General features: G+C 38.7%; 1 protein-coding gene across 1 annotated transcript in view; it reads right to left on the reverse strand.

Moving 5' to 3' along the window:
* LOC106517946 (pyruvate carboxylase, mitochondrial) overlaps positions 1-25,418 on the reverse strand; it is a 382,167-nt gene that overhangs the window by 74,349 nt on the left and 282,400 nt on the right. Inside the window, exons 13-14 of the mRNA XM_014008998.1 lie at positions 14,839-14,983; positions 14,183-14,272 (exon numbers count right to left, since the gene is read on the reverse strand). Coding sequence (XP_013864452.1) covers positions 14,183-14,272; positions 14,839-14,983 — 235 coding nt within the window. The remainder of the gene's footprint in view (positions 1-14,182; positions 14,273-14,838; positions 14,984-25,418) is intronic.

The raw sequence follows: 25,418 nt of genomic DNA on the forward strand, positions 1-25,418 counted from the left end.
AACATGGTGCAGTAAGGAGATGATGCTCAAATAATCTTAGTTTTATAGCAATCAAGACAAAATGTGGCAATTGGTAATTTTATTTAAATGTTTTTTGTACCATATTTAAAGTGTTTTTCGCAGTTCTGCTCAGCATTTTTACCCAAAAGGCCTCAGATTTTGCTCTTCTTTTATTAGGGGTGGGCGATACCAGGGGTTTTGTTATCGATCCCATACAAAGTAAATGCAAAGCTATCATCACCAATGCTGATGTCGATACGATAATTGTCATGTTCATAGAATAATTTTGTGATTTTGCCTTTAGATAATTACAATAAAACACAGGACAAAGATTTTAGAAAAATAAAAATGTTTTGTATTAACTGATTACAACAAAATAAAAATATGCAAAAAAAACTTTAATTGGAAACGAGCACAACAAAGAGGACTAAAAACTTACTCCAATTTGAAGACTTAAAACAAAGTGAATAAAAGATGTCACATTAGTATTAATCCCATCATTTTGGTATCAACAGTATCCACGCTTAGATCCATATGCCCACCCATATCTTTTATAGGGTTAAAGGTACAAAATAATGTCACAACCTCTGTCTTTTGTGTTTTAGACGTCCAGTGTGTGGCTGATTACGGTATTGGGATCACCTAGGTCTGGGGTTCCCAGTGTAAAAACTGGCTAGACTGAAACTCTGATGGGTTCTCTGTTCCCCATTTAACCACACATTTGTGGTTGATGAAGTGGGTTTCTCATAAATACTACTGATCGACTGAGTCATTTTCAGTTCTTAATATTTGGACTTGTTAGATTAAAAAAAACTATATACAGTGGGGAAAATAAGTATTTAGTCAGTCACCAATTGTGCAAGTTCTCCCACTTAAAAAGATGAGAGAGGCCTGTAATTGACATCATAGGTGGACCTCAACTATGAGAGACAAAATGTGAAATTTTTTTTTGAGAAAATCATTTTGTCTGACTTTTAAAGAATTTTTTTGCAAATAATGGTGGAAAATAAGTATTTGGTAACCTACAAACAAGCAAGATTTCTGGCTGTCACAGACCTGTAACTTCTTTTTTAAGAGGCTCCTCTTTCCCCCACTCATTACCTGTATTAATGGCACCTGTTTGAAGTCGTTAACAGTATAAAAGACACCTGCCCACAACCTCAAACAGTCACACTCCAAACTCCACTATGGTGAAGACGAAAGAGCTGTCGGAGGACACCAGAAACYGAATTGTAGGCCTGCACCAGGCTGGGAAGACTGAATCTGCAATAGGCAAGCAGCTTGGTGTGAAGAAATCTACTGTGGGAGCGATAATCAGAAAATGGAAGACATACAAGACCACTACTAATCTCCCTCGATCTGGGGCTCCACGCAAGATCTCAGCCCGTGGGGTCAAAATGATCACAAGAACGGTGAGGAAAAATCCCAGAACCACAAGGGGGGATCTAGTGAATGACCTGCAGAAAGCTGGGACCAATGTTACAAAGGCTACCATCAGCAACACATTACGACGCCAGGGACTCAGATCTTGCAGTGCCAGACGTGTCCCCCTGCTTAAGCCAGTCCATATCCAGGCACGTCTGAAGTTTGCCAGAGAGCATTTGGATGTTCCAGAAGAGTATTGGGAGAATRTCATATGGTCAGATGAAACCAAAGTAGAACTATTTGGTAAAAACACAATTCCTCGTGTTTGGAGGAAAGTGAATGCGGAGTTGCATCCAAAGAACACCATACCAACTGTGAAGCATGGGGGTGGCAACATCATGCTTTGGGGCTGTTTCTCTGCAAAGGGACCAGGACGACTGGTCCGTGTACATGAAAGAATGAATGGGGCCATGTATTGTGAGATTTTGGGTGCAAACCTCCTTCCATCAGCAAGGGCAATGAAGATGAAACGTGGCTGGGTCTTTCAGCATGACAATGATCCCAAGCACACTGCCAGGGCAACAAAGGAGTGGCTTCGTAAGAAACATTTCAAAGTCCTGGAGTGGCCTAGCCAGTCTCCCGATCTCAACCCCATCGAAAACCTTTGGAGGGAGTTGAAAGTCCGTGTTGCCCGCCGACAGCCCCAAAACATCACTGCTCTAGAGGAGATCTGCATGGAGGAATGGGCCAACATACCAGCAACAGTGTGTGCCAAMCTTGTGAAGACTTACAGAAAACGTTTGACCTCTGTCATTGCCAACAAAGGATATACAACAAAGTATTGAGATGAACTTTTGTTATTGACCAAATACTTATTTTCCACCATTATTTGCAAAAAAATTCTTTAAAAGTCAGACAAAATGATTTTCTCAATTTTTTTTTTACATTTTGTCTCTCATAGTTGAGGTCTACCTATGATGTCAATTACAGGCCTCTCTCATCTTTTTAAGTGGGAGAACTTGCACAATTGGTGACTGACTAAATACTTATTTTCCCCACTGTAGTTTTTGCTTAAATCTCTTTTTATTTATGGTTTTGAGCCTGGAATAACAAATGTAAACAAAATTTTCAAACTTGAATTAAAACTGACACCAAGACTAATCTTGAATCCTAATCTGTCTTTCCTCTCTGCCATGCAGTTACAAACATAACCTGAGGCTAATTAGAAATTGCATCTATTTTTGTCGTGGCGCACAGTCATCAGTCAATAAGTCCAGTTAATGAGGTTACTATCTGTCCTTCTCTGTGCAGTTGTACATTTGTTCAAACTCCCATTTTTGTTTCAAAGACCAGTTTATATAAAACAAACTTTACAGAAATGTGGACATTTGTTCAAACAAAGATGCCGACACAGCTGTGCAAAATAAAATCCAAGTCCTGTTGCTGAAGGAAACAAATCTTATCTAAGAAAATTAAAAAGCTATAAGTGAATATAATCAGCGAGTGCTTCTGTCACAGTTTCAAATGAGACTATATTCTGTTTAATAGCATTTTGACTCAAATTGTGTGTTTGGACACAAAGCATGATATGGGGGTGTAGTGGGACCGCAGAGCCTCCACGCATGATACTCTCTGCGTGTGACAACTTCCTGGAAAACAGTCAACAGTGGAGTGGATTTGTCTCTATGCTGCGTGGTGCCAAGAACAACAAAAGAGGGTAAAAATGATACAAGTCCTACATGGTTGCTTTTCTTGACAACTGACCTACTTACATTTCAAACAAAGTGCTTTATCTACACTAAAAACCTCCCACCATCCAACGACTTCTTACACACAGTAATAGTCATTTTACAACTTCTAACCTAAACTTCCTTCTCAGGTTGTAAAGGGGGTGGACCAGAATGAAGACTACATGGAGATGACGACTTCAAATACTTGAATGACAAAAAGAAAACAGTTGATGTCGCTGCAAAACTTACATAAATGGAGGAACAACGAGGAGGAAACAATACAGTGCTATACATCACTGTAGCCACGTTCATATGGACATAAGTAATCAGAACAAACAGCCAATTAGATCTGATTCAGCTTGATCATAATGAATTGTTAATCTGAATGAGAGGAGGGGTTTATGCTGATTGATAAACTGAAAGTCGTGCATATAAACACTTATTCTGATCATGTCATTCTGGTTGTGAAAACTGAACTGTGCAYCTGCTGTCTTCCTTATGTATTTCCACCTGGCTAGATGCTAATGTGTCAGGGAAGCGCACTGGTCAGTTAGCGATACAACATTTCTATTAGAAATTTTGAAAAAGCTCAAAATTATCTAACACCTTGATGGTGGAAAGTGTAGGAACAGGAAATTATTTCAGCCTTTATGTTCATCACAGAAGTAGATTTTTTTTCTTCTGTGTTTAGGGAAAGTTTACAACTCTGCGCATGTCAGTACTTCTCTTCTGTATAAAAGCCTGGTGCATGTAAACACTCATCATGATCAGATTAATTTTGTGCCCAAACATACAGTACATTTGGATTATTTAATCCGAATACAGAATTTTGCACATGTAAGCAGTTAATGATTTGTTGATGCGAAGATAGAGGGAGACTGAGTAAATAGACAGATGAGGCAGATGAATGATGAAAGACAGCTGAATTGATTGGGGAGTGGCAACAGGTGAGAGGCGCTGATTGAGTGGAAAAACACAGAACTAACTGAGGGAGGTGATGAGAAATGACAGGGAACACTGAGGAGCTAGACAAGTATAACATACGGGGAAGAAAACTAAACCAAAAGGACAGAACGTGAAAACAAGAGAAATCAAAAAAGGGACAAGCAAAACCAAACACAGAGAAAACTGTGAAACTATAAGAAAAACACAAGGATTCTAACACAGGAAGTGAGTCAAACATGAAGGTCAGAGGCACCTTTCCTGTATGCATATTGTATAAAAATGTTAGAAAAATGAGCAGGTGATTGGAGGTCACATTTACCAGTTGATTGATTCTTGATTAGGTTTGTCGCTGATTGAAAAAGAAATGTGAACAGATAGTTGCAGCAGTGTCAAAAACAGTGAAAAGTACAAACAGCAGAGGGCTCAGAACCTTTTAATCATCATCTTAGATTTTAGTAGCTACAGATTTGTTTAAAAAATGTAGCAAGGTCAATTACCTTGGGGCTCTGATGCTGTTGAACCAAAAAKCACCCCTGCTATAAAAGGCACTGTGTTTATAAAAAATAAATGTTTTGGGGTGTTTTAACACAGGTCACTGCTCAGTTTACTATATTCAGTTCTGGCCTGATCTGATTATTTATAAAATGGTAATAAATTGGCCTAATTATTCAGAGAAAAGAGCTGGCTAATTTTCTCTACCTTTCTCTGTACAACTAGCCTGGCCCTTGCCTTCCTCTGCAGTTCCGCTCAACTCTAGTTTCCCTTCACTGCTCCGTCTGGGACTTCTCCCATAGACAAGGATTTCGCTGGCAGATTTTTAGCCGGGCCAATCAGAGGAGAGAACGTCAATTTTCTGCGCAGTGTCTGCTTGTAGTTTATTTTACCTGGGCCAATCAGCAAACAGAAGGCGGAGTTTTGAACAACGTCGATTTTCTACACAGTGTCTGCTTGTAGTTTATTTTACCTGGGCCAATCAGCAAACAGAAGGCGGAGTTTTGAACAACGTCGATTTTCTGCGCAGTCTGCTAATTATTGTAGCATACGGCGGTGGAGGAAGTGAATGAAGCCAGTCTGTGTTGATAAGGCTTCCAAATTCATATAAATTTGTCTGACAAAGCAGCAGCTCTCATTTACAGTCATATAAATGAGTAAAATACCGAGCCAAAAATACCGTTTGGCTCGGTATTTTACTCCTCTCAGTGGGGTTGTTTACAGCACACGCGATTTCCGGTTAGCTTCTTAGCTTAGACTCCTTCACAGCGACAACACACACATGCTTCAGTAGAGGCCACGCCTCCTGCAAGAATCGCTTCTCTATAGCAGASAGTCCAGACCCTAGTATGAAACAAAGTGAAGGACAGGGTCTGTTTTTTTACCAGGCTACTGTACAACCCAAATGCCAATGAAATTTGAATGTTTAAAACAGATAGAAAAATGCCATGATTTGCATATACAGTATTTTTCAACATATATTCAGTTCAATACACTACAAAGACAAGATATTTAATGCTTAAGCAGATAAACTTAACTGTTTATTCTTTGATATTCATTCATTTTGAGTTTGATGACTGCAACAACTTGGGACAATTGATGAATACTAAAAAAAAAACCCTGTTCAACATTTTTCAACATATTCACCTGAGCATTCCACAGATGAACATGTTGAGAAGGTTGTTCTTAAACTGTTGGACTATTTGCTCGTGTAGTTCACAAAGTGGTGAACCTCGCCCCACCCATGCTTGTGAATGACTGAGCCCTTCGAGGATGTTCCCTTTACACACATGACACACACCTGTTTCCAGTTAACTTGTTCACCTGTGGAATGCTCCAAACATGTTTTCTAAGCATTCCTCAACTTTTCCAGTCTTTTGTTGCCCCCGTCCCAGCTTTTTTAGGAACATGTTGCAGGCATCAAATTAAAAATGAGTGAATATTTGCGAAAAAAAAAAACAGTTTTTTTTTATTTGAATATTAAATATCTTGATTTTGCAGTGTATTCAACTGAATATAGATTTAAAAGGATTTGAACATCATTGAATTCTGTTATTTGTTTCACACAACTTCACTGGAAATGGAGTTGTATTTCTGCTCTAATCTTTGTTCAGACTCACCAGCTCACACAAACACTCAATACTGAATAAAAAAAAAAACGAATGTTTTCAACAACGTCCTTGTTAGTCCACATAAAAATAATTACTCTTTAAAGCAGTGTTTCCCAAAGTTGGGGTCGGGACCCAAAGTGGGGTCCCGAAACATCAAGGTGGGGTCCTGAAAAGATTTTCTAAATTAATTACATTTTTGCCTTAGTTGTTACAAAGGAGTGAGGTTAGTATATTTAAAATGGATAAATGTAGTATAAAAATATTGTTACTATGCCCATGTTTTGTTGACCTGATACAAATGTTTATCATCCAAAAATAGTTGGGGGCACAGGTCTCTGCTACTGTTATTTTGTGGGTCAAAAGCTGAAAAGTTTGGGAACCACTGCACTTTGGTTCCCAAAGTTGGGCTTGGGACCCAATTATGGATCATGAAGCACCTTGGATAATCTCCAGAAATCAATTTAAAGGGTAATAAAATAATTGCTGATGTAATATTTTCCCTATAATTATTACAAAAACACAAAAAAGTAAAAACAAGTATTTATATTTGTGTAAAGCTGTTTATATTGTCAAAAAGCCTGTGTTTTTAGGGTTATTAACGAAGTTCATGTACTCAGACCAGTAATATTTGGGGTCACACGTTTTCGCCATAGATAGTTTGTGGGTCAGAAGATAAAAAGTTTGGGAACCACTGCTTTAAAGTCTACCTTTCATTTCTCACATGCACACATTGTCTAACTTTGTGTTTGAACCACTGACAGTCTTCAACAATTTCCACAGAACAACAAAGAAAAAAGGGGTCAGATGCTGTGGGACTGCGGTGTTTATGCTGAAAGGGACCTCTGCATGTAACAGTTTCCAAGAAAGCATTAGTGTTTGAGTGAATTTGTATGTTTTATAGTAAGAAAACAAATAGCAAAAAAAAAAAAAGATACAAATCCCACATGGCTGTTGTGCTTGACAAGTGACCCACTTGCACGTAAACATATCCTCTCATTTGCATCGAAAGCCTCCCTAACTCCCACCACCAGCTTCTCTGCACACACTTTGCTCCTCCATCTCTCAAGCTGATGTCACTTCATTCCTCCTCTGTTGACATTCTTCACCTGTCTGCTCTCTGAGATCCGCAGCTCCTCTCCTCCAGCAACAAAATGTCCAGAGAGACTCAACTACAGCACTCACAGGTCCTTGGATTCAAATTTCAGAGTAGGAACGACTCGCATTGCCTGCTAAATCTAAGCTGACGTTCGCCTACTAAACAAACCCGATGAATCAGTTGCATGTTTGTGTTTAGGAATTATTTAATACCCTGACGCCTGCAGCACAACTGTTAATTGGGGTTTTATTGAAGTCAGGTGTGCTGGAACGGCTGATCAGCTGAGCCTGCATGTTAAAGCAGGTTCAAAGCAGATGGAATAGGAAACTATTGTTTGCTCCTACACTCCAGATGCACCTACTGACCAATAAATAAATAAATAAATAAATAAAAGGGGGGAAAAAGTGAAGCAACAAGCAGGATGTGCTGGAGGTCATTTGGTTCACAAACAAACCAGCGATGGGTTTGGAAAGAACTCCATTTCCAAGAGGCTGGCATGTCTCAGACAGACACCAGAGGACAGGAAGTGGTGACACCCAGAGATGTATTTTTTAGAAACATTAAACAGCATTACCAACTCTTTTTAAATGGTAAATGGACTGTATTTATATAGTGCCTTTCTATCCATCCAGGATACTCAAAGCTCTTCACACTACAATCTGTGTCCTCATTTATCCATTCACACAGCACTCTATTAGGTCTCTACAAAGCTAACATGTACAATCATCTATGGAGACTAATCACTGCCAATCACATTCATACACTGATGGGACACACATCAGAGGCATTGGGATGAAGTGTCTTGCCCAAGGACACAACAACTGAGACAGCTGGACGGGGGATCGAACTGGCAACCTTCCGGTTCGAGGACGACTCCCCTAACCACTCTGCCACAGCCGCCCCTTTATACAGTTTAATGAGTTGTGAATCGTTTTTTGAAAGAGGTCAGGTGTTTGTATCGTCCAATAGCCCAGCATCTGTGGCATACAGTTATTTACTTTAATTTATCCAGGGAAATTCCATTGATAGCACAGATCTGTTTTGCAAGGGAAGCCAGGACCTGTCATGTTTTTTGGTTTGTGGGAGGAAACTGGAAAACCTGGAGAAAACCCACCCAGAAAGGGAATCAAACCCAGGACCCTCTTGTTGTGAGGCATCAGTGCTAACCACTAATCCATCATGTTGGAACTGTAAGATATTTTGTAAATGAATTTTACGAACACTCATTTTATGCTTTGTGCTGGATTGTAATCCTTTACTTAATACAGTAGGAGAAACAAGTCTATTTGTCCCCCATTGCCCCRCAAAACATGTACAATAGGTTGCCTTCAGGCCCAGGCCTCCCTTGAAAAAGAGCTCTGAGATCTCAATGGGACTTGCCTGCTTAAATAACAGTAAATAAATAAAAATAACTGCCGAGGCGGGGGACATAAAAAGCTCTCTGTCCGTCCAATCATCTTATGAGATGATTTAAATAATGAAGGCCTGTGATGATTCCAACAAAACTGCTAACACTGGGTCAATACTGAATGTCCAAGCCTTGGTGATGTTCAAAAGGTCATGTGATCCAAGATGGCCGCCACCATAGCCGAACCTTATATCACATAAAAATGGCAGTAGCTCAGTAACAAAAGCAGCTAATGAGCTGAATTATTTTTGTAAGTAAATCGAAGTATATACCAACACATAATGAGCATTTGTAGATTGCAAGAGATCTCGCAATAATATGGGGACATCACACTCTGCTACCTTTGGCCATTTTTACTCTGCATGTGCGATGGGGGACATCAGCAATGCTTGGTGTTGAGTTTTATCTAGATAGTTTTAGTGTTCGTTTTATAACTTACTTACTTGTTTACTATGACATCATATCCGGGGTGTGACCAGGTTTTCCATAAACATTGTAAGAACACCTGATCCTGGGCCATTTTGTCAGAATCTCTAAGGCAGAGGGGTTCGGTTGGGATGGACCACAGCGCTGTGACGGGATAAAACTTTATAAGTCTGCCAATAAACATACAGGTCTGAGTACTGGACCAGATTCTTGCACCTGATTTGGGGTCTCATTGTACACGATACTTAGCACAACTAATGAAGTGATCTACACAAGTCCTGAGGATTTCGTTAACCAAGACCACAAAGAATTGTTGTACGAGATCTGTGCACCTGCCATCCAAACACAGATACTGCATTTGTGTCTCGACCAGCAACATCTGGACTATGGTTCTTCATCCCATATGTAGATTCTTATTAACACCAGAGTAGAAATGGCTGCGTTTGGAGCTGTGCTGTAACCAGACTGTTCAGTGATAAATCTGTTTTGCGTTAGTACAGATGACCACTGCGTGGAGGAGTTGAAAGAAGAGGACCAATCTTGACAATGTTTGAGACACACACTGTCATATCCCCTGGCACTGTGGTGTGGCCAGACGTCATGTTGAGGTCTTCCCGAGGCCATCCAGCCCCCTGATCATTCCCTAATCAAACATGTGGGATCKACATAAAAGTCTGTTCCAACTCTGTGCTGATCTGTCGGATCTCATTTACAGCCGAGGTGGACTGGCTCGCTGCAGGACAAGATAAAACAGCTGTAGGACTTCGTTCTACACCAAATTATGACTTAAATCCAGGTCTGAGGACATTCCAAACACCGACAAGGGATCAGCAGTGTACCCATACTGCCAGCTCTTATCCATTGGATACTGTCGTCGTTGCACTGAAGCTTTTTTTATGGGTCAGCGAGTGTAATTTAAGCTCTAAGATACAATGTTCAAAGGCAATAATGTTCAAAAACACGGTTCATTTTCCTCCGCTTACTGGAGCAGTGACAGAGAAAGAAAATGAACAAACAGCTGTTCTGGATTTTCCTCGGTTGTGTTTGCAGCAGAGTATCTTCAAGTTTCAGAAAGCAAACCTCTTTTAAAGATTTTTTCCCCCAGCAATGACACCTGGACCCGAACAATAAAAATTACAAGGCCAAAGACATTCTTTTGTTTTGTTTTTTTTGAAGACGGGGAATAAAATAGCTCAAAACTACAGAGACATAAAAGAGAGTTCCAAGTTCTTGATTTAGTGTCTTTATACGTAGAACTGCATAGTTTTGCTATGTTTAAAAAATATACCCCTCTATAACTCACCCTAAAATTGGAAATCCAATGCATAATTGGTAGGTGTTGGGTAGTGTGTCATTTTTATTAGCCATTTTTCCAGGAGCTGGCTCACAGGCATCTGGTGATTAACCTCTAGATGTCCTCTATTAAATAAATCCAGACAATAATTGGAACAAGGTGTACCTCTACACCATCTATGAACCACCAGCAATCAGCTTTCAGATATAACAGTCTACAGACTACAAATCCTAATTAGAAAATAATGGTTGAGTACGAAACAAGATCTGTCAGGACAAGTGTMCCCTATTGTTATCTTTTCTTCTACACAGAGCACCTCCAAGGTGGTTTTTCATTGTCATTTATCTGCTGATATTTTGACTTTTATTAATGTTTTTAACTCCAATCTAAGGAGGTTACACATTCCTCACTACGTTGATCCAAATTCTCCACTGCAGCCATCAAATCCAGCTGAACATTTTCTCTGCAGRGATTAAAGCCTGGACTTGGGTCCTCCTATCCTAACCTGTTTCTCCTTTCACGGCCCCCTTCCTGCCTCCATGCCTCTCTAGACAGAATGATAATACAGGCCTAATCCCCCCTCTTCTCCCAATCCTTCCGTCAAATGAAAGAAAGGATATAAGCACATTACAAATCTCATTACTAGGCTTTAGGTATGCCTCTGTGCTGCATACAAGCACCTCATCAGCTGCTTACAGTAGGTGAAAGTGAGTGAACAAAAGTGTTGACGGAGAGCCGGTTCAGTTAAAAGTGTCTGTGGGTTTAATGCATTTTTGTGTGCTTATTTTCTTGTAGCAAGTGGGATGGGTATTAATGGCTTAAAACAAAACAAAAAAAGCACAACCAAGGTGATAAAAATGCGCCCGTGTAGGAAAAAAAAACACTGATATCTCATCCCACTGAATTTCATTCCACCGAGCGTGTTTTTAGTTGTCTGATTTTATTAGTCACGCTTGATTATGATTCATATTATTCACATTATTTTGCTGTAAATTCGTGTTTATGGGGCGTGCTGGGTAACTGTGCTCAGGCAGTGGAAAGTGCTGATGAACATGTCAGATTAATGCAGCTCATTGTTTCGGTGCTTTCAGAAAGGGGGCAGGTGACTAAATTCAGCTCACAAAATGAAACAAAGCAGCAGCAGAGGGAACAAAACGAGCACTGCAGAAAAATGACAGGTTGTACATAATCTGATATACTGGTTTTGCTTCAAGGAGTGGCTTTTATACAATAAATATGCCCATTAAATTCTAAATTTAGATAATTTATTTTGCCTTTTTAAATAATATATACACTAAGAAGAAAATTAACTTTGTAAAATCTCCAATGAAAAAAAATAWATTACTGGGTAAATTTTCATTCCTCAATACTGGTCGAGTTGAGAACAGTATGAATGCTTTTGGGTTTTTTTTTATTTTAAAACTTAGAATATGGTTATATTTTATATTTTAGTAAACTGCTGACAGAAGGCCTGTTAGAAATGGTTTCTCTTGTTACAACATGTAGGCAGTAGATGCAAAATCCATTAAGTAATCTGAAAAACCAAYGTCAGCTACTAACGACTCAAGCTGATGCGAGTCATTTTTGGAACCATCTGCTCTGTCTGTTTCAACTTCTTGCTTGCCAAACTTCTTAAATGTAACCAAAGATTATGAGTTTGTGTTTACTTGGACCAATTCAAACCTTAATATTTCACCATTTTTTCCAAAATGGAATCATAAATAAAGTCCAACATTTAGAAAAGTTAGAAAAACTAAATGAGCAGAACATTTCGATAAATGAATATCCATACGCACAAAGTACAAAACTGTAAAAAACATAAGCAAAATTAAAAAAAAAACCCCAGGAAGACCATTGTGTGAATGCTGAATCAGCAATAATTCATACATCAGGGAAACTGTAACGCTGCTGACTCCACTCCACAATAGTACCTTTTGCAGATTTCAATAGCATGCTAATACTGATAACTGTGCTAAACCTGCACACAATAATTACATTATAAACGTTTCCATCAACTTCCATCCTGAACACAGTAGTAAAACACTGCATGACTGTACAAAAATTCAATATGATGCTGTRGTTGAAAATAAAGAGGAAGAAAAAAGAACTCCACAGAGCTCCACTCCAGAGACTTGAAGTAGCTGGAAGAGCTCAGAGAGCAGATTGGTTGTTGGCCTTTGCTGGTGCGGAGCAGAGAGGGAGAAGTGGAGAACTTCTGCCTTCACAAACAATGAGCTGTGATCACAGTTCAGCAGAGCACTCCGGGCTACAAACCTTTTCATCCCACAGTGCCAAACAAAGCCCGGTTAGGAGGGCCTTTTCTGCCCAYGGCTATCGGACTGCTCGACAGCTCATTTGTCATTTGGTGGGCGCCTTTATCCAAAGAGTCCTATAGATTCACAAGTGTCTACATTTTCAGTAATGGCGCCTTTCGAAAAATGAAACCCTTCACCCTTTTCTGTGGTACTTCCTTTTTATTATGGTATGAATTGGATAGGGGTGATGAGTTGTGATGTTAATGTCAAAGCTCAGTGAGATGGTCGCATAACTCAACATGTGTTTACAGTTTTAATACTGAGAATAATTCAAGGGCCTAGTATTAGTTGAAGAAATTTATAATCGCCACCACCTTTTATGGCCCAGTTTTAAATCATCTTGTGTTAAGTGACAAAGCTGTAGCCATTTCTGGTTAGACTGGTTAGAAATCTCATGACATCCATGAAGATGTCATGTTCAGAAGACGAGTTCTGACTCTTAGCTTTTACCAAAGTTTAGATTAGTGTCTGTAAAACTGATGAGTTAGTCATGTTGGCGGCCATCTTGCTTCTGTTTATTATATATTTTTGGCGACAGATGTGGGAGAAATTATCCACATTTATTCATAATTAAATGCTGGAATACATCAAACTACAGATMCTACACAGCCAAAATTTGTCTRGTTCAGTTCTGGCTCACAAAATACACGAAAGCTAACACTGGGTGTATATACCGCAAAGAATGACGGCCCTTTGGTGGCCCAGATGTGGTTTCCCAGAGGTGGTTCATCTATGGACCAACACCACATGAACCAAACCACAAACGAGGCCAGTGGCATGCCATCTTAAAGGTGACATATCATGCAAAATCCACCTTTTTTTAAGCTGTACAACATTTTGTTGTACTTTGAGTCTCTAAGAATGCAGAAAATTTGAATTTAACCTCTCCTGGTGCTGCAAAGATACATTTATATTCTGTTTGGGTCATATTTTCCAATCCGTTCAGTTTTCTTTAGTTTCTATTACATTTTTCTGAGCTATTATATCAAATTATCTGTGATGGAACTGCCAAATTAGGTCTGGACTAGCCAACTACAATTTGGTGGTTCTAGATTAGACTCTGGGTCTGGGTCAGACTCTGGCTCCAACATGTAAGGCTGGATGGACAAATCGTCTGTTGTTGACATCTTTCAAATTGTAAATAAAATGTTTCTGCAAGCTAGAAAACATTGCCCCTTTTACTCAAACTGGAGTGGACCGGTCTGGAAGCCGGAGGGGGGCGGGGCTTGAAGCATCTTAAAGGAACAGTAACAAAACCAGCTGCTTTGAGACACACAGCAGAAAAGTGGTGAAAAGGAGCTGGTAAAGTTAAAATGAGGAGGAATTCAAACAAAAGCATTGTATTCCTACTCTATAAAGACCCCAACTGAAGGATTTAAATGTGAAAAGGAAGGATTTAAATCCATGATATGTCTACTTTAAAACAGCTCCATCATGACCAAACCTGGCCCACACTTTATGGATGTGTTTAAGGCTTCAACAGAATCAAATTTATACATACCCATTGTGACAGGAGGGACAACAGGGTCTATCGATGAGGGCTTTGCCTTGACCGGGATGGGTGTGGTTGGTCCATTTACCATCACATGACCTGGAAACCAGTAAAGGAGAAATCACTTTAAACAAAACAACCATTGCTTCTGCCCRTTATAGTTCCAGTTTGGATATTCATTTGAAAGATCATGATTAGGGTTGGACTTTGTTTGAATTTGAACAATTCCAGGAGAATCAAAACTTCAGTCCCGGTTCCAACCAATACTCTGWGCCCGACCCCATTCATGATTTTAAATCTAATATATTTCTTCCACACAGGGGTTTCTGGAAGACATTTTATTTACACCGTTCATATCAGAGGATAGGGCGTCACCTCTTGAATAAATAAATAAATCCCTCATCCACAAATATCCAGAACAATTCCCCTCTTTAGCTTCTAAAAAGGTAATCCATTTCACATCTCAGAAAGCACAAACACAATCCTCTGATCCAGATGGTTGCAGAGTTATTAACCTTTATTTTCTGCTTACACATACCTGCTTTTGTGTTGAGGTTTAACATTTCAAGCAGAGTAAACGTGCTGTGAAGTAAAGCTCCTTCAGTGTAGTTACTATTTGATCATGATGGTGTTTTACTGGAACATCTGAGGACTCGCACACTTACCCAGGTAGTGCAGCAGCTTCTGGGCTCGGTTCTGAGTGGGCTTGAGGTTGAAGAGTTCRGGGTTCTCATCGATGAACTGGGTGTCCACGGTGGAGTGCAGGAACTGGTTGTTGGAAAAGACATTCTGGAGGAACGGGATGTTGGTCTGCAGACAGGAAGACAAAATAGTTGGGATTAGCTTTTATTAAAAACTTTTTTTAAACATTTCATGCTCAAACTTTCGTCACCTTCAATACAAACATCCAACTAGAGGCTGCAGTTTTGTATTTGACAAATATTTGCTCGATGTTCAGGGAAATAGAACGCACTGGTAAACAAACAGCAGCTTCACAAAACTTCGCTAGAGTTCTGACAAAAATATGCACCGTCTTTGCAACATAAACAAAAACTGTACACACTTACAGAGAAACTTAGTTGGCCAAATTAATTACATTTCTTTTTTTCCCCAATGTTTGCAACTAAATAATCATTGAACCAAATAAACTATAGATGAATTATCAAGAAAAGGGAGAATGTGTGGAARAAAACTGAAGATAAATAACCATTTCAGAACTTAACTTGTTCCTGTTTTTGACTAAAACATTTTTTTAGATTTGTCATATTCTGGATGACAGTCCAATAGGGTTGATTCAAACAGGTAATGTTAAACTTTTTGTATATGTTGAGAAAGATGCTTTGCTAGAATCACAWWWWWTTTTAGCTTAGAATCTGTAAAACAGACTGATTTATGGCAGCCATCTTGAATTAAGTTGACTCCAAACAAACAGTTGWATACGTGCATCCAATTCTTTGAAGTTTGATTAAAATCTATTCAATCATGAGATCTTTTTATAAAGCTTCAGACAGATGAAAACACATTTTTCCTTCTGTGGTCCTGAACACAGAACTASTAAATATGAATAAAAATGCAGTATATCACAGAAGCGGTTCATTGGAAGTTGTTATATTTGACAAAWCTAAACCAAACACTTCAGGAGTCTCCTGCTTTCCGACAGGCAGCCCACAGCCAACATCATGAAGACTTTTATCCCCAGCCTGTGTTTAGGCTGTTTATTTGTTCGTCTTTAAAAATTACTGCAAAGAGTCCTTAGTGTCCCAGGCTCCTGGTGGAGAATTTTTATTAATGTCACAATAAAACTGAATAAAACCCCTGCATGTTTTGTGAGATAATCATATCCCCAGCAAGGGAAAAAAGGTTTTATTTCCTGAGATATATGGGAATAAACATAAAATAACATCATATTCTCAGTCTCCTGCTACAAAGAGCAGAGATGGAGAGGACACAAAAAGGGAGAGCAGAGGGACTCACACGGTTGTGCTGCACTGCCAAGCCTCAGGCAACAAGCTGTGGACCAAAACAAAAAGCTCAGTGCTGTAACTGCACCAATGCTTCAAAAACAGGCTGACATATTCTCCTGCATTYACAGCATCTGCTAACAATAACTGCTCCTTTAGACACACTGCTGCTCCATGTACTCATGTCCAAGCAGGGACATGAGATCACGGTTTGCATTTTAATGGTTGATAAAGGATTTCTTGATTTGTTTTTAATTTCTTTATAATTGGATGATAAATTTGTTTAACACCAACTSTGTTAGCTAGCTAGCTATCTAGTCCGGTTAGCTATCAGTAACCACTGACTAAAGGCATCAACGCATGCGTCAGAAGATTGACCACTGTGGTACGATTGGACGCCATATTGGAARGGGCGGGCTGTCAAAATAAAYAATTTATCATGGCTACATTTCCAYGTTTAACTGCATWTAAATATTACTTTTTCATTGGTTAGCTTCTGTCTATTAAAAACATTTATTGCAAACATGTACCTTGTTTTTGCCTGATATAATGTTACAACATTCAGCTTTACCAGCTAACAGTAAGCTGTCCTCGCCCTGAACAAAATGGCTGCTCTCTCTGTCTAAAAAGTCACGAGATAGCACYTCTAGTCAAGATACCTCATTGGCAGTAATTGTAAGCTAGTCGGACTAACTAACAGTAACTCTTTTAGCGATCAAGATCAACACAGCTGTGGTTTCCTTTCACCTTGAAGCTGGAAAGGTAAAGATCCAGAGATTGTTTTCTTTGGATCAATGGGAATAAAATGACTAATCTTTTTTTTTTTAGTAATCCAAACAGTGTTGCAAATAGATGCAAAAAGACAGAACCAACAGACTATTTCAGCTGCTGTTCCTGACTGACATGTTTTCTATCTTTAACTCCACTTTGCATTATTTTCCCAGCACCTCACATCTGTTTTAGTCTCATTGTGCAGACAGCATGCTTCCACAAGGTGTGCTGTTTAACAATCGCATCGATTTACTGTCCGTACAAATTCCTCTGCTGTTCCATAAAACACAGTCTGTTTTCAAACCCACTAASTGTTTTAATCTGTTTTTATACAAACTTTTTTTTATTTCAGTTAGTTTATTTACATGAACAAARACATTTTAAATCGTTTCTCTGCAACGAGCATAACTTACCCACCTCACAGACCAACAAGTGGACTGTAGTGAAGTTTAATTAATAACCAACTGAGCAGAAAAGTGATCGTTTTTATTTATTTACCTTCACACTCGTGATGTTGCACGTTTTTTTGTCCTTGTTGCTGCCTCTCAGTTCTTAAAAACCCAATGCTGCGTGTGCATAAATTGAGATCAGATACATCTTGTCGATTCTGAGTGGATTTTGTCGCTGATCTGTTGGTTCTCCTACATGWGTGTTTGTTCACTCCTCAGGCAGTCTGTGTTCTGATCTTGGCTATGTYCTGGCCTGTGGTTAAGGCATGACGGATGGAGACAGGGAGACACGGGAGGAGGGCAGATAAAAGAATGACCTGACAGATCTCCTATCATACTTCTAATCACTGAAAAACAAAACAAAAAAGGAGCACGGGAGTGAATGTTCACAGGGTGGACAGGGACTACGTGCCTGCTGTTTTTGGAACAGAATGTTTCTGTTGGGRAGTATGCTTCTTCGCAGAGTATATTTACATTTTAATGAGATTCTAGACACTGTTTTAACAAACTGTGTGCTCTGTTAGATCACAGAAATGTTTGGAGGTGGTTTTAGGCCACAAGCTGTAACACTCAGCCTTATTTTGGGAGACTTTTGAAAGACGATTTATCTCTGTGAGCTCTGAATAATCATCTTAGAGTCATCTTAAGGCAAACAAGTGTTAGTAAAGGAGAGGAGACTTGTTTTCTTCCCCAAACCATTTAACAGGGCTGCACAATAAATGGACGCAACAACTTGTGGATCGTGATCAAATTTGTGGGTGCTATTGGGAAAGGGTAGTATTGTTTACGYAGCTGTACCAGGGTTTCCTCCAGTGTATTATAGCCCTGGTGGCTCCATAGACTTTACCTTGTCTTTGCTTTTTGCGCCACTGAACTTTGAGACAAGAGGATAAGTGGCTAGGACCTAGCATTAGCAATGTAGCACTCAGCTACCATGGCATCATCATTGAAAACATTCCCCCCTCAGSTTATAAACAGTACCGCCGGCCTTAGCAAGTTTTATAGTGCAAACCCTGATTTTTTTTGCACAATGCCGTTGTTAATGAGAATCAAACAAAGATTTCACCTAATCCCAGAAYTCCAGTGTGCGCTCAGACGCCTTTGAAGAGAGTGAGTGACAGCACAGTACCTTAGACTAAAAAACAAAACATGGAGTACTTTAAATGAACAGTAAAAGTGTACTGAATACTGTGCAGTCCAGTCTTTCCCTCCACTCCCGATTTATCGCTTCCAAAGCGAATGCAAATGTAGAATCTGACTTGAACCTTCAGATTATGAACATCAAAGCTCATTGCTGATTTGACTTTYTATGTTTTTTTGTTATTTATGACAGAGCGTTGTGTCCTGGTGGTGCATGTCTGCCTCGTTGGACGTTTGTTTCCCCACTTTTTAGCTAGTTTTTGTGATTCCTCCATACTGGTTTTGTAGCTAYGAGCTAAATGCAAACCCATGGCACCACCAGCAAAAAATTACCAGGATGATGTCAGTGAGAACCATCTATATTAGAACAACATAACACATATTATTATTGTTAAATGATTCAAAGACCAACTCTTGATTAACCCAAATTTAACACACACAACGAATAAAAATTTTACAAGTTGTATAAAATATGGTACTATAATGTAACAGGACCTTTAGATACAATAACTTAAAATTCAAGTACCATGCATTTTTTTCTCTTGTCGATAATTCGTTTGGCCAATGAGATGAAAGCTCACTTCCTAACAAGCCCACAAACAAACAAAAACTGTGGTTAAAGCTTGTTTCTGGGACGTCGTGTTGAATTTAAAGTTAATTTTTTTAAAGCTTCACTTTTTTTCCTCCCTTCTCACCTTTTTACCTTTACCGTGAGCTGAGTCCTTATGGAACATCGACGTGTTACAGTGTAGAGTTTGACCTTAGCCTCGACCCTGGATTGCACCAGACGACGTGTTGTCCAGTCAGATCAGTTTCAGTTAAAAACAACTGTCTGCTTCAGGTGCAGGTGTAAATTTTTCAACTCAGGATTGTATCGAATCTCTTAATGAAAATGCAAAACTTAAGGAAATTGGCTATTAAAACCATATTTTTGTATGTTAAAAACAAGGCAGTGGTATTTTTATCTGAACTGGGTCCAGTTTTTGAAACAGGAATTTAAGGCTCAAAGATTCTTTGTAGTCTGTTTCTTATCATTTCAAACTTGTGAAATTTAAACAATGTAAAAAATAAGGCTCTCCAGWTTGTACTGCAGTAGCACCAACCTTTTATTTCTCACTATAATCATGTTGTTTACTCACCTGCCAGGTGTTATGAAAAATGACACCCAATTCCACAGCAGACAGATTGACAACATGAACTAACAAGGGGCATTTTTTTATTTCAATCAGATGTCCAGGATGTGTTTGAATATCAAGATGTAAATAATACAAAATTTATTGCATTATTATTCAGGATCAGAACTTCCAAATAATTGAAACAATTGTCATCATGTGCATCACAGATTATTGTACCGTGCTACACAAATTGCTTTGTTTACTGAAATCTACCAGTCAAACTAATAWKAAGAGTTGGTTCAAACATGGGCTGCAGCTAATAAATGCTTTAATTATTAGGTAACATTAAATAACCTGTCAAATAAAGGCAAAGCCATGAAGGTATTCATATCACATACACTTTATACACAAGAGTTTTAGTCTGCAATCATTGTGTGTCAAGCCTTAAATTAATGTTCTGTGCTTTATGTGACAATTTCATGTGATTTTTGTCAAACGTCTCCCTCAGAGTTGGCATTGGGAACGACTTAAGACTCAGTCAAATTTTAAAGACATGCACTTTGAAGATGGAATTCAACTGGAAGTCTATTTTAGGTGTTTATATAATGTAATGTTAACAAAATGATCAAATATATGACATTAGCTATTTAGACAAAAAATCATAAGTTGTTATAGCTTAACTATCTGTAAATTTTAGTACTTTTTAAAGKTTTTTCAGCTGGGATGGAGTACTTAAATTGGGCTGGCTCTAAAGCTTAATCATTAAATGTACATTCAATGTTTATTTACCAAACATTTTATTAAAATACTGCAGTGGTATTATGGAGATATTTTGCTAAAACAGTTGCCTGCTAATAGTTAACGACAAATTTTCAAACAAGATCTGCTGCGCTTGTTTAGTYCTCAGTGTATGTTAGTGATCAGTGTTGGCAACACCGAATTTTATCTCAGTATCTCTCAAATAAACCAACTTAGGTCAGTTGGCTGTGGCGGCCATCTTGCATTTAGTTGACTCTCAAAGTTAATCTATAAAATTCTAAATTATAATTTAAAGTATTGATAAATATGTAGCTGTACTATTAATTACCAATAATTCTAAACAGTCTCATTAAAAATGTGATATTTTGCTTCAGGCCTAAATTACTCCCAACTCAGGGCAGAGAAGTCATAAAACAAACGTTGGGGATGAACCGACTGCTTATTGAGAACAAATTCATCAACATTAYATATTTATGCTGATAAGTTGAATAAATCAGACATGAGAACAAAAATTGAAATTTGAGGTCCCTGTGAATTAAAATTGTTTCAAATTGGTGAAAAGTGTCGACTTGCTCCTGTGCAAGCAATAATTTGCATGAAAATGTTTTCAGCATCCAACACAAACACATCCAGTGCAACCTAATGTTAGCGTATGTACTTGAACTCATAATGAATAGTCTTTGGAAGTGGAAGGCCTAATCATCTCTAGCAGGAAAGTGTGTGTTTAGCATGCTGTGAGAAAGCTCTGGGAGCTGCAGCAGAGTGGATGTTTCAGGCCTACCAAACCGAGGAAGGCCCCCCGAGAGTCTGAGACTAAACTGAGGGCGGCACGAAGACTGATGGGAAATACAGGAAGAGATGATAAGTGGTAGGAAAGAAGAGTTCAAAGTGTGTGCGTTGCGTATCGTGACCAACACAGGAGGAAACGCTGAGGAAGTGAGGCTGTCGGTGTGTGTAATCGCTACAGGCAGCATGCTAATGATCACATTGATCTGCTACAGCAGAGAAAAAGCACAAATCTTTGTGTATTAATGGTGTCGTTGTTCTCGTTTCATTATTTCCAAGCTTTTGTAAAAGAGCAGCTATTTGTATCWTCTTCCTGTAATTTCTTTTATTTGCTCAGCCGCATTGCTATTTTATTTATTCTGTTTGATTGCTTCTTCCCATTGTACTCATTAAGTTGGCTCACACATTTAAATTATAAATGAAGAGGTCATCAAAAAGAGAAACTTTTAGAAAGTCTAAACTTGAGTGGCTGAAATATCGAAATGCCTCAAAGCTCTCCCCGAAACACACAAATAATCTTTTTTTTTCCTTCAATTTGCTCAGTTTTATCTATTTGTTCCCTCTCAGCTCTTATCTTCAGGCTACTTCCTGGCAGAGTGTAAGATAGTTACTGAAACGCCAATTAAATATTAAAGATCCAGTGTTCTTTAAAATGAGAGCATACCTGCTGCCTCTTAGGTTTTTGATTAAGATAGTTTTATAATAGAAGTGCACGGTAGTTGTTTTGGTCAAACCCTATAAAAGTTTCAGGTAATGACCAGCTTCAAATACTMATATTTGTACTCATAAAAACACCGAGGTTGTGCTTAAATTATAGTGTGAAAAAAACGCAAAAAAGGCAGATCCAAGCAAAAAAATAATAAATAAAATAAATAAAAAACAACTCTACATTAAGCATTAAGACCTGCAGATTTAATGCAGCCAAAGTTTACAAGATATTTCCTGAATGTTTCATTAAAATGTTTATAATGGTCCATGAGATATTTTGCTAACATGTACACAGACAAAAAAAAAAAAACCTGACACTATAGCTTCCCAGCTAAAAGAAAAGTTTTTTTTGCTGATCCTGTCCAGAAGCCTCACTTGTCTTTTAATAAAAAAAAGTAATAAGACCATAACCGTCACAAGCAGCTCTGTTGTTTTCAGAAATATTAAATCTAATTTTGCATTAAGTTGCTAGTTCCTGGTGGCTATGTTGCTTTGTTCTTGTTTTCTTCTCATTTTAGCTAACTAAGTATTTTCTTACATTAGCTTCACACTCACCATGAAGAGATAAGTGGTGTAAGCACATTTTCCTAAATTAAATGTTTAAATTATGAGCAAACCCTCTAACTTTAAAATATACCATGAACAGTACCGTGCATAAGTTTTAAACAGTCTAAAATGTCTWTATATGTTGCTTTTAAGAAGTTGTGTGTGTTTGTGTACATYTACAACTGATACACTTTGAAGTCTAACCAATGCAACATGGTCACCAAAGCTAATCAGCCTAATCAAACAAAAATGGCTGCATTCCTCTCAGCTTTACAGATACTGAGCTAAAATTTGTTGTGGCAGTAGATRAGAGTCATCTCCAGCTCATGCTCTGAGTGCTAACAGATGGTCTGAGAAACAGGTTATAAATCAGTTTATTATACAAATGATGAGCTGCAACTTGATGCAGTAGTAGCTGAGAGTCGATCACAACACATACTCTGGGCATCTCACAATACTGCACTAGATTGTTTGAAATTATTATTTTTTGCAAATGGGGCAGATAATTTTTTTCTTCTTCTGCTACCTTTCATTTTATTTGATTTATATTGTTTTGTTGTATGTAAACATGCTTTGTTTCTTTAATGAAATAAAGTTAATAAAAAAAAGATTGTAACGTTTTCAAGGTTTGACCAAAAAGGCTACAACTCCTTAAAAGGAGGTGGCCAAGATGCATTTGGCATTTAAATTTAAAGAAACTGTTTTGGCTTGATGGACTACAGATTCCATCTCTATTGCTTGCAGATGATGTGGTTGTGTTGGTGTCATCCTGCCATGATCTTCAACTCTCACTGGAGTGGTTTGCAGTTGAGTCTAGTAGCTGGGATGAGGATAAGTACCTTAAAATCTGAAGCTATGGTCCACAATCCGAAAAGGGTGGATTGCTTTCTTTGGGTTGGGGGTGAAGTTCTGGCTCAAGTGRAGGAGTTCAAATATCTTAAGGTTCTGTTGATGAGTGAGGGAAGAATGGAGTGTGAGACTGACAGATTGGTGCTGCTTCTGCAGTGTTGTGGACTCTGTAGCGGTCTGTTGTGGTAAAGAGGGAGCTGAACTGTAAGGCAGTCTATGGTTCCTACCCTCATCTATGGCTTTTGGTTAGTGACAGATACAAGATTGCAGATACAAGCTGTAGAAATGAGTTTCCTCTGGAGGGTAGTTGGAGAGATCCCTGTCCCTTAGAGATGGGGTGAGAAGTTCATTTCCTGGAGAGATTCAGAAGAGCCGCTGCTCCTCCACATCGAKGGGAGCCAGCTGAGGTGTTTCGGGCATGTCAGAATGRGAAAAGACCCAGAGGAAATCCCAGGACAAGCCAGAGAGGCTATGTCTCTCGTTTGACCTAGGAATGTCTAGGAGTCCTCCCAGAAGAGCTGGAAGAGATGGCTGGGGAAAGAGRGGTCTGGGCCTCCMTTCTCAAGCTGCTGCCCCTGCGACCCAAGTCTGCATAAAGTGGAAGATAAAGCATAGATGGATTTCCAAGAATTTTCCAACAACTTTCAAATATTTCAGATTGTTCCAATTGTGTTTGTGGGCATGAATACTCGCAGACACACATGAGTAGATGGCCTTCCAGGAAACTCAGTGCTGGGCTTTAAGTGTGCATCCATTTGTTATAAGTGTCCATCAGGAAATGAACAAGTCAGCCATGAGGATTACAGTTTGTGCTAATCAAACAGCTATGATCACATTGCTTCTTTCCAAAGGTCATGCCTCAGTGCCTCGCTTCTCTTCTAATGTCCTCATCTTTCCCTCTCATTCAACGTAATCAATGATTATTTGTCATGCATGGCCACACAAACTCATTCAGCGGCCCTTATAGACCTTTAATACACTCTCACCAATTGAAATGCTTAAGAAAATGAGACAGAAGAGGCTTGTTTATTTGATTTCTTTCWAACCATGAACTCTTCTGTTTTTAAACCGCTTGCATCCCAGTGAAAGCAGATTTGTGCATTTCATGGCCTGTCGACAAATTAAATCTGCAAACAGTGTTTGACATTTGCCACAAGGCTCTTTATTTTCTTCTCAGTGAAACAGGAGTGGKGAAAAAAATCTGATAGGAGATCTTTCCGGTAATAACTCCTATCACACCTCCATGACAGAACAATTTTCAGCTGTGGGCAGAAATATTTCCACTGTAAATAAGATCATATGGTCAGACCAAAAAAAAAGTTCTTCCAGGATGCCAATTTATCCTGCTTGTCTCTGCGTTTGTCAATACCTCAGATTTCATGTAACTCAACCCWGTGGAAATGAAAGCTGGATGCTTTACTGATCTCTGAAATAGTTTTTAAACTCATGCAAAGGAAGGAGGAAAGTGGAAAGAGGTAATTTTAGGTTTGAAGATCAGCTGAACACAACCTGCGCCAAACCATTTTACARCTCAGTCTGAAGAAAGATTGATATTTTAAATGTGGGGGTTTGTGAGGAAATGAATGGGTAGTTAGTTTCTCTTCTATCAGCAAACAGCAATCAGCTCAAAGCGTCTGAAACRATTCCTGGGGGGGAATCAAGGTAGAGAATGTTCAGGACTGAGAATAAAATTTAACTTCTAAAAGAGGGGCGCTCGAGGGCCAGAACCCTGCATGTTTTAAATGTTTCACTGCTCCTCAGAGAGGCTTCAAGTTCTGCATAAGGTTGTTGATCGTTCATTCAGATCAGGTGTGCAGAAGCAGAAACATCTAAAACATGCAGGATAGTGACCCTCGAGGACAAGGATTGGACACCCCTGGTCTAAGACAAACCACTACAAAGCTTTTAAGCTCTTATGAAATCAATAATTATTATGTTTTTAATATACTAATCTAACATTTTTCCTCGTCAAAGTACCTAATCTCGTGGATTAAAATGGATGTTTAAAACTTCAAAAAGGAAATATCTACGGTTTTACAAATATTTAAAATTTTCAACAAAAATGCAACAAAAACCTGTTTAATTTAAAGCTGCTGTATGTAGTTTCTTGGGTACCCAAAAACTTAGAAAAATTTTGAACAGAAACAACCTTGTAGTCCCT

Source organism: Austrofundulus limnaeus, unplaced genomic scaffold, assembly GCF_001266775.1.
Source record: "Austrofundulus limnaeus strain Quisiro unplaced genomic scaffold, Austrofundulus_limnaeus-1.0 Scaffold54, whole genome shotgun sequence".
In the NCBI taxonomy this organism is placed as follows: domain Eukaryota; kingdom Metazoa; phylum Chordata; class Actinopteri; order Cyprinodontiformes; family Rivulidae; genus Austrofundulus; species Austrofundulus limnaeus.